We start from the raw sequence: 15,018 nt of genomic DNA on the forward strand, positions 1-15,018 counted from the left end.
CATATTATAATTTCTTTACCTCCTATATTGTCCGTTATAACAAATTATGTTTTTTTTTTTCAAGTACTAACATTTTGTAGTTGGAAGTAATATATATGACGTAAGGGTAAAACTTAAGTATGGTATCTTAGGTATTGTACATTAGGTTCTCAAAATTTTATAGTTTTCAACTTTCAACCTATAATAATCACGTCTGATTATTGCCCTCTTTATCATCAAATGAATACACCAGTCGCTTTTTGGTAAAGGCAGAGATTGAACTCTAGATATCTTATTTAACCATAAAAAATTTTACTAGTTGAACTAATTGAAACTCATTGGTTCTCAAATTGAATTCAAACACCTAGTTACATTAAATTTAATTTTCATTAGAAAGAAAACACTATTTGTGTTCTATTGGTCATTGCAACTAACAACTCGATTGGGTGGAATGAATAAAATTGAATGAAAATAATAATTTTAAAATATTTATTTACTTCTTTTGTTTGGAAATTTTAATAGAGGGAATAGACTTTCCATTCTATTGTTTGAGAGTTTTTTTTTTTTTTTTTTTTTTTTTTTTTTTTTTTTTAAATATATGTATACAATATAGAAATTCTACTTTAACCTAATCTAAAGTATATATGTGTATGAAGTTCCCTCTTGGAGACTTGAACCTCAACCCTTGCCTCCCACACCCCACAAGCACTTATACTTATGGAGTGACCATCGTGCCAAGGATTTTCTTTTTTTTTAGAATCCAGACCCAGAGGCCAAGTTTTATTCAAAGCATAAAAATTACGAAGAGTCCCTTGTAACAATAGGAGCTATATCACCAGGAGTGGATTCTATCTAAACCTGTAGCTCATTGCCTGACTTAGAACGTTTGGCAAGAAAATGGGCAATAGAGTTGCCTAAACATTTAACACGGGTAAAATTACAAACCTGAAAATTAGAAGCTAAAACAAGAGTAGGCCTGTTCGCGGGTTGGGCCGGGTCAGTTTAGGGCCTAAACCGAACTCAACTCGGTTGGATTGGGCTGCTGAATTTCAAACCCGTACTCGTCCAAATATTTGGGTCGGATCCGATGTTTCGAGTAATCGGTTGACCGGGTTGGAGTTGTCAGTTTGTCGAGTCTGGGCCTGAATTTATGACATAGTTAAAATTATCGGAATTTCATTTTTTTGACCTTTTTAGCCCAAATTACTCAGTTTGGCAGTTTAATAAACCCTATTGATTTCAGATTGTTTGAATTCCCTATATATTTCAAATTGGGCCTCTTTTTACTTAATTTATTTTAAAATAGGGCTTCAAGCTTAGCTTATATTATGAACTACACTAGACCTGTTGGGCCTTTAGGACATATCAAACCCAATATAATCTGGCAGTTCCTCACAAATTTTCACAAATTTAAACCTGGACATAATAACATAACGCAACACACCAAAAAGCCTTTTTTTTTTTTTTTTTTTTTAATCACCTGTGATCTCTGAAACAATAGAAGCACCTAAGCAGTATAAATCAATCCAAATACATAATCTTTCCCACATTAACCACAAAAAATAAACACAACAAAATAGACTAAAGATAGCACAACCCAACCTACAAAAACCCTAATTTTACCTTATATGATCTGTTAAACAACACAATAAGCACCTACGTAGTAAGCTAGTAGCTCAACACCTATTAAACTTGTTAACCACAACAAATAATATTTCCAACAACAAAAAAATCATAACAGCTAATACTATACTACAATATTCCAATTAATGGAAATATATACTTAGTACCATAGAGGCAGTTACTGCAAGTGTTTTGGGTAGTAAACCATAAGGCAGAAAGCTTGCTAGTTCCAAGTAATATAATTAGTTACCATAATCAAATACCATAGGTATTTCCAAAAAATAGTTATCCCAAAGTATTGAATGACTACTCTATAGTTTATAAGTCTATAACTAATAGAAAAGAAAACCTATGAACTAAGATTTCTTTTCTATAAGCATTAACAGTTGAGTATTGTTAGAAGTAAGAAAAGCCATATATCCAAAAAAGTTTCCAAAATATTCCCAAGAAGCTGCCTTCTTTACAAAATAAATGATCATCCTCCTACAATAAACAAAAAAATATTTAACAAACAATACCTTAGTACCAAATACAAGACCAACTAGTAAGGAAACCAAGTTTATAACAGTAAGGGGCTAAAGGCAGAATCATACCAAGTTAGTGATTAATCATCAATGCTAATTAAGGGTCGTTTGCCTGAAGTGGAACCCTTGCTTGAGTTGGTATTTGCTGTTGCACTTATTGTTGGTTGTTGATTTAAAACTAGAAAAGAATAGGAAATAAACAAAATAGATTAAATTGTGCTTGAATACATGAGACATTCAATAAAATTAATAGACAATAAGTTTCAGAATTTAAATATATTACTTAAGTCAAGTAACTCCTCCTCCAATGCCTTCACATCATCCCTTGACTAGCGATGAGAAATCGGAACTATGGCTTGAAGCCAATTTTGTGAACACACAAGGTTTTGAACTATGAGAAGAGATAGTGAACTTTGAAATTGATCAACAATGCGGCCTTCAGTGCTAAATGCTGGCTCAGATGCAACCGTGGAAACGGGTACAGCCAGCACATCCTTAGCAACTTTAGACAACACTTGGTACCTACTATAATTGTCCCTCCACCACTCCAAAATCTCAAAATTCACATCATTTTTACCATCACAGTTTTCAGCCAAATACTTTTTAACCTCATTACTACAACCTATAGATTGCTCAACTTGCAAGAAACGTTCATATTGCAAGTGAACCATCACATATGGATCATTAGCATCACTTTCCAATTCTGTCCTCTCACTCCTACTTTGTTTTTGCACATTTGGTGAATGAATAAAAGAGTAAAAATTATACAACTTATATAAAAGATCTTTTAACTTATCAACCATCACTTTTGCCACAACATTCTCATAAATTTCAGAAAAAGAAAACTTCAAAAACCTCAATTTTTTTTCGTGGATCAAGAACTACAACCACATACAAAAGATGATTAAGTTTCTCCCCTTCCCCTCAATACTTCTCAAATTTAGTTTGCATGTTTGTGGCTATGTTTTTCAAGAGAGTGTTTTGGGATTTAATTAAATTATAAATACTCTCCTGAATAACAAAGATCTCATCATAGAAGGCATTCGAAGTAACGTACAAAGAACCGGAGAATTTCTTCGTTGCATTATAAAACAAATCTTAAGAAAGTCACAAATGCCCTACAATTTTGGAAATCACTCATACAAGGAGATCCCAAACCACCTATTTTCCTTGGTCCTAAAGTACGACAAATAACCATCATCTTCAAAATCCATTCGAATGAACACTTTTTCAAAATTTTTAGCAGTTTCTAATATGAGATAGGTCGAGTTTCACCTAGTAGGTACATCTACACTAAGAAGACTCTTGGACTCCATACATAACCTCTCTATAAAACTCCTAAAAGTTTGATTTTTATTGGGTGAGGACTTCACATATCTCACAGCTTCACGCACCTTGACAATAGATGCATCAATCTCTTTTAAACCCTCCCGCACAATGAGATTTAGGATATGGGCACAACACCTCATGTGCATGAACCCATTTCCTAAAACTATTCTATTCCAATCTTTAGTCACCCTTTGCAAAAATTTAATTGTTGTTAAATTTGAGCTAGCATTATTCATTGTCAAAGTGAATATCCCATCAATACCCCACTCACGCAAAGACATCTCAATCTTTCTACCTATAGTCTCCCCCTTGTGGTCTTCAACTTGACAAAATTTTAAAATTCTCTTATGCAATTTCCAAGCATCATCAACAAAGTGACATGTGAGACACATATAATTTAAATTTTGAATAGAAGTTCATGTGTTCGTAGTGAGACACACCCTATAACACTTTAAGGATTTTCTTAGCTTCTCTCTCTCACTATTATAAATGCCAATCACATCTCTAGCCACAGTTTGACTAGATGGGATATCCTTTAATCGAACCTTAGGTTGTACGGTAGTTACATATTTCTTAAACCCATACCCCTCGACATACCTAAAAGGCAACTCATCATTTATAATCATTTCAACCAATGCCTTTCTAGAAGCCTTAGTAAAAAAGGTTGTTGACACAAGGTGGAACCTATCTCCTCCATCCTTTTTAGGTTCAAAAGCTAATGTTTTTTGCCCTTTAACTAGATCTTCTCTATTAGGGTTCTTGGGACATATTGACACATGAGCTAACAAATTACTAGTACCACAACTTTTACTATCAGTATTATATGATTTTTGGCAATAATTACAAATAGCCTTAGTTTTACTAGTATCGTCCTCACCTATCTTTATTTTTTCAAAATGGCCCCAAACAACTGACTTTTTCCTACCACTGCAAGTACCACTAACATGAACTATTATACTCACTTGGCATGGTGGAACTGGTGGCAACTCAGCAGCAGCTGTTGCTTTAGCTTGGGTAGCAACAAAAGCTTCAACTTGGGTGGGAATAGCACCATCATCTTGTGTAGCAGCTGGTGTTTAGACAGAGGGTTCATTAGTGGAGGTTTCCATGACCTAAAAAAATCAAAGATACGTGTTAGCAAACTAGAGTAACAAGTATAGTTCATAGCTTTAATAATAATAATAATAATAAATAATAATAACCACACAAAGAAAAAAGGAAAAACAGTATCCTACTTATGCAAAAAATAAAGTATTGTAGAAATACGTGTCGTGTTGTTTAAACAATGACAACTTGTTTGAACATTTCTTGCTTATATTCATTTTCAAAGTTCAACCAAGCAAAATATTATTTGATTAGGAATTCTAAATTTCAACCAAGACCAATGAAGCACAAAACCCTCTTTTCTTATCGCTCCTAAGTCCTTAACTCCAATTTTCTTCGTCCACATAATTACAACCTGTTTTATTTTGTCTAAGTATTTTTATTTTTCGTAATTAATTAAGAACTATATTACAGAAATAGTTCATGCAATAGAAATCTAGAAACCAACTTAAACCCAGAATCTCAACTAGGAGATGGTAACTTCAAACATACTGAAACACAATCACTAAGCAATCTTGATCATGAACACCATCATTGTGTCCCCACAAACCATCAGACCTCATTTCAGCTACGACAATATTACATAAACAAATGCTAATAGAAACCTTCTTTGAAGCAATCTTATACAATTACAAACAAGGTCACTCCAGTTTGAGGGGCAAGCAACATAAACACACTCCATATGATAATCATGACCAACAATTATGGGGACAGAGGCAAGGCAGAGAGATTTTTATATAGGTTGGACCACATTGCCCTTAGTTTTTGTCGTGTTTTAAAGTTGATAGCGGCACCAAATGAATTTCATTCTTTTAATGAGTAAAAATTTGCCTATCAGCAACAATAGGCAATCTAGGCACCAACTATAGGTAAAGATGTGTCCTAAACTAGTTTAGATATAATTCTTATAGAATTTTATTAACTTACCAAAATAGTTTTTTATGAAATTAATCTAACAAAATACAAAACCATTAGGCAGCAAGCTTGGTAAAATTAAGAAAGTATGAAAAAGTTAGAGGAGTGGTGCTTTTCTGTAGAATAAAAGAATAACGATTAGGATAAGTGATAACTTACAAGAAATAAGCCTTTACCGCATTGCGTTTGCAGTGAAGGTAGAAGCATAATTAATACAACGAATGCATAAGAAAATGGTATTCAATCTCTAATACTTGCATTAATGACTTATCTCCTAATAACAGTAATCAATGACTCACTGCTCTAAGACAAAAATATAGTGGGTTATGTCCGAATCATTTTAAGAGAGCAAAATCATTCTTAGAATATGTGCTTGAAAATAAGAAATGCTATATAATTAAAAAACAATGCACATGCATATCTAGTGAAACTCATGGCGAAAAATTGCTCAAATTTCATACTTTATAGCGCACACAACACACTTAATTCAAAGACCATCTTGCCACTAAACTCTTAACACAAAATGCACGTCCTCCTACCATGATAATGGGATGGAGGGCCAGGTTACGGACTCGAGAACAAGATAGTGTGTGCATAACTTACCAATAAATAAATAAAGCAATACCCAATTCGAATTAACAAAGAAAAAAAAAGTAAATTCAAAAGCAAATAAGAATGAATTGTAATACTAGATTAAAATACCCAAAACTTGTTTAGGTCAATTATGTTATTTCACCAAGAACATAAAATATGAATATAAAAATTAAAAAAAAAAAAAATCAATTGCAGTAGCTAAATCAATTGGGGGATGAACGCCATTCAAGTCAATCCAAAGAAGGAAAAGACAATTAGTAAAATGAAACAATCACCACAATCACTACATTTTTTTTATTTTTTATTTTAACTAAACACAAAGGAAAGCAAAAACCACACCTTAAAGAAAACCGTGGGTGTATGGATTTCAAACTTGAAGGCAGAAAATGCTACTTGGAGTCATCTTTCAATCTTGTATAAAATTAAAACAGGATCAAAATTGATTAAAAAAAAGAACAAAGAACAAAAGTAAAATAGTTAGGGTTTCAAGGTTTTTTTTTTAGTTAGGGTTTCAAATTTAACAAGAAAAGAAAAAAAAAAAAAACCTCAACTTAAACACTAAACACAAAGGAAAGCAAAAAACATACCTTAAAGAAAACTGTGGGTGTATGGGTTTCGAACTTGATGGCAGAAAACGCTACTTGGAGTCAGCTTTCAATCCTGTATAAAATTAAAAAAATGATCAAAATTGATTAAGAAAAAGAACAAAGCACAAAAGTAAAATAGTTAGGGTTTCTATGTTTTTTTTAGTTAGGGTTCATATTATAAATCTTTGGGTTTATTTGATTTTAACATTTGATTTCCATAACAAATGAAACCAACAGACTAACAAAAAAGAAAGATGAGAAATAGAGAACAATTACCTAAGCGTTTGGAGTAAGAACTAACTCAGTGAAAAGTACAAAGCGGCGGGGTAAGGACTAAACATTGGCGGTAGCTACGAAGAGAGGAGTGGACAGCGGCGACAGCAGCTAGGCATTGAAGGCGGAGAGGAGAGTGGGCTACGGCATTGGAAGCGGCTAGGGTTTGGATTTGGAGAAACGGTTTAGAGAGTGTTGAAAAGCGAACCAAAATACCAAATAGAGAAGTGAGACTGTGAGAGTTTGAGAGAGCTAAGTAGAGAAATGAGATTGAAGAAGTGTAGAGGTGAGGAAGAGTGAAAAGGGGAGGAAGCGTGAAGGGGAAGCCATGACCACGAACCTTTCAATCTGAACTCTGAGATTGAGAGTCTGAAGTGAAAATTGAAGAGACTCGTTAGAGAGAGTGAGAGATATCAGATCTTTGATATTTAATTCTCACCGTTAGATTGGGTCTTGATTTTGGATTATAACCGTTGATTTAGAAATGGGTTATTGTGCCACTGAAATCAGTCATATCATCACTAAGTGCTCAGCTTCTACTTTCATCAACACCATTGATTTTAAATTTTAATTTGAGTTAAACGGTTGACATGCATGTTGGGAATTTGTGTGAGAAAAAGTAAACTTTGGTCTTTAAGTCTCGGGTTGGCACTGTTGGGCTGCTCCTATTGGAATGTCAAATCATATATTTTTTTGTATAAATAATTCAGTTGGTTCGGGTTTTTCGGGTGAAATATTTTTAAACCCGAATCTGAATCAAATTATTTGATTATTTCACTTGCCAACTTGTGACCGACTGCAGACTAAATTTGGAGCCGCTGTTGACCTTCGGTTCGGGCGGGTGGGTCGGTTGATCCAGGTTACTGGACAGCCTTAAACAAGAGTATCCTACATTACATGACCATATTCTGGTTGATCCACCTCTCTAGCCAATAGAGCTTTTATAATAACTTCAGCATCACCTTCAAAGATTGCCTCGAAGATGCTTAACCCTTCTGCAAAAATTAACGCCCTTCGACAAGCTAGAGCTTCAACAGTAGCCACAAAAATAGGAATGGAGATACGTTCTGACAAAGCTCCAATCACCTGACCTGAGGAGTCACGGATTACTACTCCTAATCCTGCAGCATCGAGTTCACTAAAGAGAGCCTTATCAAAATTAATTTTATAGATGGGGGAGATGGGGGGACCCATCTAACAACTCTGATCCTTTCCTTTGGAGCCTGTTGCTCTTGCACATTAGCAGATTGGTACTCCATCAACTAAGACTCAACTCTGCCTAGATTTGATGATACTCAGTAGCAGACTCCCCCAACTTGACTGAGTTTCGCCTATTCCAGATTAGCCACACAATCATAGCTAGAAGGTTTACATCAATCCTGTCTTTCATTAAGAACACCACATCTAAGAAATCAATAAAGAGGTTTTATCTATGTCTGGTACACTTCTTTAACTCACCATCAGCTTCCCAAATAACAAACAACCGCTGGCAGCCCAAGAGAGCATGAACTATGTCTTCACAACCAGACTTGCAATTTGGGCAATATGCAATTTGAACCACATTTCTTCACAAAAAAATTGTGTAGAGTTGGAATAGCTTTGTTTGCTACTCTCCAAATAAGATGTTTCACCTTGTAAGGAACCGATAAACTCCATATACCCTTCCACAGCTGACTAGTACTCCCCCTTAAGCAGCAATTTGGTTGCTTGCTTCTCTCGGTTCTAACCAGCAACTGGTATGCTGTTTAAGTTGAATATTCCCCATGAGTTAATGGTAACCATACTTGCTTATATGGGATCTGTTAGATGCTTAGAGAAATGCCCATAATAATTTGTGCTTTATGAGGCAAAAATTCTTGCTCAATTAAATCAGCTTTCCATTCATGTGTTTCGTGAGGTGGACCATCGCATCAAGGGTATGCAGTGGTATTGTTTGAGAGTTTTAAATTCTAAAACAATGAAATAAAATGAATATTCTAAAATAATTATTTTTCATTTTGTTATTTTCCCACCTTCCAAACATAATGTGAGATTAAATTTCATAATTTTTGTTTCCACATTCCGAACTTGATGAAACTTGATGATAAGGTGGGATGTCAATGTGTACAATATTATTTACTGACTTGCAAAATATTTTGTGCATACATTGCCCATTACGGGTCCGTTTGGATACAACTTATTTTTGCTGAAACTGAAAATTGAAAACACTGTAGCAAAATAATTTTTTAATGTATGAAAAATTACTCTTCACTCTATTTTTTACTGTTCATAAGCCTAAAATCACTATTCATGGACAATAAACAGTGACACAGGCGCTGATCTATTAAAAAAAAAAAAAGAGGAGAAAACGCGGGTTTGCTGAAAACGTAGACGTGCGGGTCTGCTTGGATTGAGTTTATTTTTACTGAAACTGAAAATACTATAGCAAAATAATTTTTAAATGTATGAATAGTACCGTGGGACCCATTTTAATATTTTTTAATGCAAAAACAGTATATATACATTACATATGAATAGTATATATACTGTTTATAAACAGTAAATATTGTCTCTCAAAGTCAACAAACGCGGTAAAAAAAAAAAAAAAAAAACGCGCTTTGAAAACGCAGACGCCGGATTAGTTGATCTCCAAACCCACACGCAACCTCCACCTACATAAAAAGAGAAGGATTATCTTAATGCGTACTCATATCTAATACATAGGCCAAGCCCACTCTTTCCCCTTCCCTAAAAAATTGAATTTCCGAGTGGGCTTAAATTTGGGCCGGGTACAACCCCCTGACGTAGCAGCCCATCTAAAGCTCTTTCTTGAGCAAAGGGAAAAGACATTGAAAAAGCAGCATCAGATCTCGGAGTCGAAGAACTATACTCATCGCTCTGCTCTATACACCAAAATCTGCGAACCACAGCAAAACTCACACAGCCGATTATTAACTCGAAAAACCAATGTAAGTTCTCTCTACCAACTATTTCTGTTAACGCAATCATTGATTTATCGCCGTAATAAATCAGATCTCTCTCTCTCTCTCTCTCTCACACACTCACTGAGCTCCCATTCTTTGCTCTCTTCGCAGTTGACAATGGAATCAAATCAATCCAATCAGCATAATAGCCTACTCGCCTCTGAAGCTGACTCTCAAAGAACCCTGTATGCTGTTTCTCTCTCTCTCTCTCTCTCTCTCCAAATATATACATGTGTATACGGATTTAGGGTTTAGGTTGTTAGATTTTGGGAATTTTAAGGAATTTGTGTTTGGTAACATAACCATGTAACCTAATTTTTGTTTTTGGTTTTTGGGTTGGTTTAGGTACCCATATGTTACGGGCACATCTGTAGTTGCTATCAAGTACAAGGATGGGATTCTCATGGCGTCTGATATGGGAGGTTAAATGTTCAACTCATTCATGTTGTATTTCAATTTTAGAATAATTATTATTATTCTAAATTGGTGTTGTTCTTGAATCAGATAAGTTGATAACCCTCCTTTTGGCTGTTGATATAATGATGGTTTATAAATTGGAAGGAGGATGTAGTCGGAGTCCGACACATTCGTATTTGCATACATATATTACTATTTGACAGCTGATAGGGTCTTAATATGAATTTGAATTGCCAGTCTGCGAAAAAACTAACATTGTCAAAATGCAGTTGAGATATACGAGGGAGACGGAGGTGGGTGCAGAGGAGAGGAGAATAGAAGTAGAGGGGAACTAGGCCGGAATATACTAAAATTTAGTACATTCCGGTCATCCTTTCTTCTCCTCTCCCCCTCCCCCCGTCACCCTCCATCCAAACATTGGGTTAGGCTTATACTTGTTCTAGAGAAATTTCGTTTATATCTATTTTGAGTACCTGCTTATGCTATTCTAAAATTTCTCTAGAACAAGTATTCTAAAATTATGAATTCTTCCACAAGGTGTTTAGTACCAACATTGCCCTACTTAGTATTCTTTAGTAATTTGTTTGAGTACCTCTGCTTTTGCTATTCTAAAATTTTGCTCCTAAGAGTCGAGCTGGAAGCTTGCTTTCTCAAATCCCAGACGGCCGGACATATAATAGCAAAATCTTATTATGGCCTTATGTGTGATAGTTTAGGGGCACATTATTTTTCTTCCAGTCTTTTATTCTGTTATTGGGTTTTCTTGACTGTCAAAGGCGCATCTTAATCTAGTTGACTAATATTTCATTTCACCAGACTCTACATTGTGGATAACTTGTTAGAACCATCTTGAGAACTATGACTGTGGCATTTACGTACCATATCAACTGTTTCCTTATTTCATTTTAAAATCACAATTGGGAAAATTCTCTGTTATGAAATCTGGCTTCATTTTAACACTGGATTAACTTAACAGGCTCCTACGGATCTACCCTGCGATACAAGAGTGTGGAGCGCATAAAGCCTGTTGGAAAACATTCTCTTCTCAGCGCAAGTGGGGAAATAAGTGATTTTCAGGAGATTTTACGTTATCTTGATGAGCTTATGTAAGTATTGATTTTTCTTTTTGATAATTTATGTAAGTATTGGTTGTTTTCAGACAGATGGAGGGAGATGGAACTATGCACCTGCGTTTTTACCTTTGTTCCCTCTCTCTTTCTAGGCGTTGTGGGAAAAGGAGGTTTGGGAGGGGGGGGTCTTTGTTTTATTGTTTTTGCTAAGTGATATTGATTTCGTGGTTTTTTTTTGCAGCCTGTACGACAACATGTGGGATGATGGAAATTCTTTGGGGCCCAAAGAGGTGCACAGCTATTTGACTCGGGTGATGTATAATAGGCGTAACAAGTTTAATCCACTGTGGAACTCACTTATTCTTGGTGGAGTTAAAAACGGGCACAAGTACCTTGGCATGGTAGGTCTAGTTAATCATTTTATTTGATGTTCTATGGCTTCCTATGTCATCTAATAATATTAATTCAGTTGCTGTGATTGTGGTTCTTTTTCAGGTTAGCATGATAGGTGTGAACTTTGAGGATGACCATGTAGCGACTGGATTCGGAAATCACCTTGCCCGCCCTATTCTTCGTGATGAGTGGCATGAGAACTTGAGTTTTGAAGATGGTGTCAAGTTATTGGAGAAATGTATGCGTGTACTTCTATATCGTGACCGCTCAGCTATCAACAAACTTCAGGTTTGTTGTTTCCTTATAATATTTGCTTCATGATTATGCTTAATTTGTAAAACCCTTTGATAAATAGGTTATAGTTCTGCGAGGAAATCACTGCAGAACAATTGAACTTTGTTCAAGTTGTTGGAACCAATTATCTTTTCTGTTTTTAGTGTGTCTATATCTTTTTTTTATATAAAACATAAAAATTTAATTAGATTTAATGTTTTTTTTTTTTTTGTGTGTGTGTGTGTGTGTGTAAGATCTGTCTCTAATATTGTCATTCCACTAAATTTTGGTTGAAATATCAATGAGGATTAAAAAAAAAAAAAAAAAAAATCAAACGATTGTTTTCATCATTTCTGCAAAAACTGTGGCTTGAGAATTCTTACTTTCATTCTGATATTATATAATATTAGAATATTCTAATGTAAAATGTGATATCTTTAAGATTGTCTTTTTTATTTTTTGATAATTTGTCGATAGATACAATGGGGGAATGGGGATTTAAACCCTGGATGTCTCCGTTGAAAACATCAGAACATGTTAGTTGAGCTACAAGGCTCTTTGCAAAAAAAAAAAAAAAAAATTAACCCATCTCTCTCTCTGTGTATTTCATGGTCCCATCTCTCTCTCTTTGGATTTCATGGTCATATTAGCTTGAATCTCACATGGAGAAATATTCATGAGCCTTAGAAACATGGTTTTGTTGGAAGCACTGGTTAAGAAATTTTCATTAACAAACCATTGTTTTCAATATAGTGGCAAATTGTAGCCAATAGCCCATTGGAATGTTTGGAAGCATTTCCAACTATTAAATCATGCCAAACTACACTTTTGGTCCTCCAAAATAGGGGCAATTTCAATTTCATCACTATACATATAATTGTGTCAAGTTCATCCTCAATTAATTTTCAACTTCCAAGGATAAAATTGACTTGATTTTGAAAGTTGAGGGATGAAATCAACAAGGTTCATGGTTCAAGAACCTTGATTTTGAAAGTTGAAGGATGAACTTTATGCAATTGTACGAGGACAAAACTCTAACTGTGGTAAAAGTATATGTACCAAAATTGTAGTTTGGCCTTTAATCTTTTATGTGAATGTGACATGAATTACTATTTAACCTGCTCTGTACATACATATTCAACGTATAAGTGATTTCTACAAGGCTGGCTTAATTCTGGAGCACTTAACTTTGTTTTATGGCTGCCGTATTTGAAATATCTATTAGAATATCATTTCAGGTTGTAATATGATTTGGCAGTATTCTTTGAATTAAATTTAATATGCCTGAAATTTGAAACTTGCAGATAGCAAAAATCACCGAGGAAGGCGTAACTGTTTCTCAGCCATATTCATTGAAGACGTTCTGGGGATTTTCTGCTTTCCAGAACCCAACAGTTGGTGCCGAGGGATCGTGGTAAGCTCACCAGCTGCATGGAATGGTCTAGCTCTCGCATTTATAAAAGTTGTTCTTGAATTATTTGTATTTGTTGGACATCCAAGTTAATTATCATAGCCTGGACCTCGTTGTCATTAATAGCAGAATGGTTGTTTAAATTAACAAATGCCGACTGATTATTTAAACAAGTTTTTCTGTTCATAAGAATTTGGCTTGATCTGGACGTCGTCCCCTGAAATTATGTCATCCATTTCTCTTATATGAAGCTGTTATGTAATTATGGTAAGATGTGTGGTACAAAACTGTTATAAGCTTAGTTTGAATTATTTTTGATTGAATAATTCAGGGAGCTTGTGGCCGTCAATCTAGTTGTGATGAAGACAAATGGACTGTAAGAGACTTTGTATAATACAAGCTTCTTCCGCACCTGCCCAAATTTTTGTCGGTGCAACTTGTTGCTTGTTTTTATTATCAAGCAACCTGATGCTTGTTTTTATAATTCGCTAGTTGCTAACTGGTTGTGCACTTAAAAGCTTGACCCAAAAAAAGAAAAAAAAAAATCTAAATTCAAAGAATGTCCAAAGTAAAAGATTGAGATTTAATATGCCAAGTTGGAGAAACCAAAAGAAAAAAAAGAAGAAGATGATTTTGTTTATTATAAGGTTAAAGTTTGGCTACGAATTTAGTTATAGTCGTCTCCTTAAAAGAAAAAAAAAATTAATTGTAGATCAAGGTTATAACTCTCGTTAAATTAATATGATTAATTAAGAATATTTTTTTAGAGACAGATAAAGAGAGATTATATTAAAGAGAAAGGAAAAAGAAAAAAAAGAAGAAGAAGGAAGTGTCGGCCACGGGCCTAATTACCAATAGCCCAACTTAGTTGTTTTGCCTAATTACCAATAGCCCAACTTTTATCTGGTTGGCCAGGGGCCCTCAACATCCAGCGGTCCTAACTTTTTCGATATGTCCGCCTAAAATGTCACAAAAATTCAATCTAAAATCCCAATGAATTCAATCTATAAGGTCCTAATTTTGTCGACATCTCCGCCATAAAAAGTCACAAAAATTCAATCTAAAATCCCAATAAGAATTTAATCTATAAGGAAAAAAATGGTAACGCTTCAATAAAAATTGCAGCATAAAAAAAAAAATAATAAAAAATAATAAAAAAAAACCCTAAAGCCTAATAAGGGGGAAAAATGTCATAAAGATTTGAGAAGATTATTCTTGTTGATCTCTCTTCCATCTTTTCTAACAGTTTAAAGAGAAATGTGAGTTATCTTTCGATAATCCTTAGAGAAGCATGGACAGAGCCAAAATTTTAGGTTTGGGGGGCCAAACGTTACATAATGGCAAAGCCAAAAAAATTCTTCCTTGGGAACAAATTAAAAATAAAAAATTCTTAAAATAAAAACAATCTTCCATGGTAAAATTATTAATTAATAGGATATTCTCATATCGTGTTAACCTCTCATTAAGAAAGTAATATTTATTTCTATAGATCCATATCTTTGAACTCTTTAGGAGATTCAAGTATTCAACATGTCCTATCAAAAAAAGCATTCAACATGTAAA

General features: G+C 34.4%; 1 protein-coding gene across 1 annotated transcript; it reads left to right on the forward strand.

Annotated features, from left to right (window-relative positions):
• The first annotated feature begins 9,672 nt into the window (after positions 1-9,672).
• LOC126726341 (proteasome subunit beta type-4) lies at positions 9,673-13,804 on the forward strand. Its single transcript, XM_050431572.1, has 7 exons — positions 9,673-9,876; positions 10,003-10,076; positions 10,237-10,313; positions 11,285-11,414; positions 11,620-11,779; positions 11,874-12,059; positions 13,349-13,804. The coding sequence occupies exons 2-7, from the start codon at positions 10,009-10,011 to the stop codon at positions 13,460-13,462; spliced, it is 735 nt and encodes a 244-aa protein (XP_050287529.1). The 5' UTR covers positions 9,673-9,876; positions 10,003-10,008; the 3' UTR covers positions 13,463-13,804.
• The last annotated feature ends 1,214 nt before the right edge of the window (positions 13,805-15,018 follow it).

The sequence above is a fragment of the Quercus robur genome, chromosome 1, assembly GCF_932294415.1.
Source record: "Quercus robur chromosome 1, dhQueRobu3.1, whole genome shotgun sequence".
NCBI classification, from domain to species: domain Eukaryota; kingdom Viridiplantae; phylum Streptophyta; class Magnoliopsida; order Fagales; family Fagaceae; genus Quercus; species Quercus robur.

What these genes read in the sequence shown, in the direction of transcription:
- LOC126726341 (XM_050431572.1), top strand. Translation starts at nt 10,009, where the DNA reads ATGGAATCAAATCAATCCAATCAGCATAATAGCCTACTCGCCTCTGAA. An exon ending in CATGGCGTCTGATATGGGAG is followed by an intron (nt 10,314 to 11,284) that starts GTTAAATGTTCA and finishes TTAACTTAACAG; the next exon opens with GCTCCTACGGATCTACCCTG. An exon ending in CAGCTATCAACAAACTTCAG is followed by an intron (nt 12,060 to 13,348) that starts GTTTGTTGTTTC and finishes TGAAACTTGCAG; the next exon opens with ATAGCAAAAATCACCGAGGA.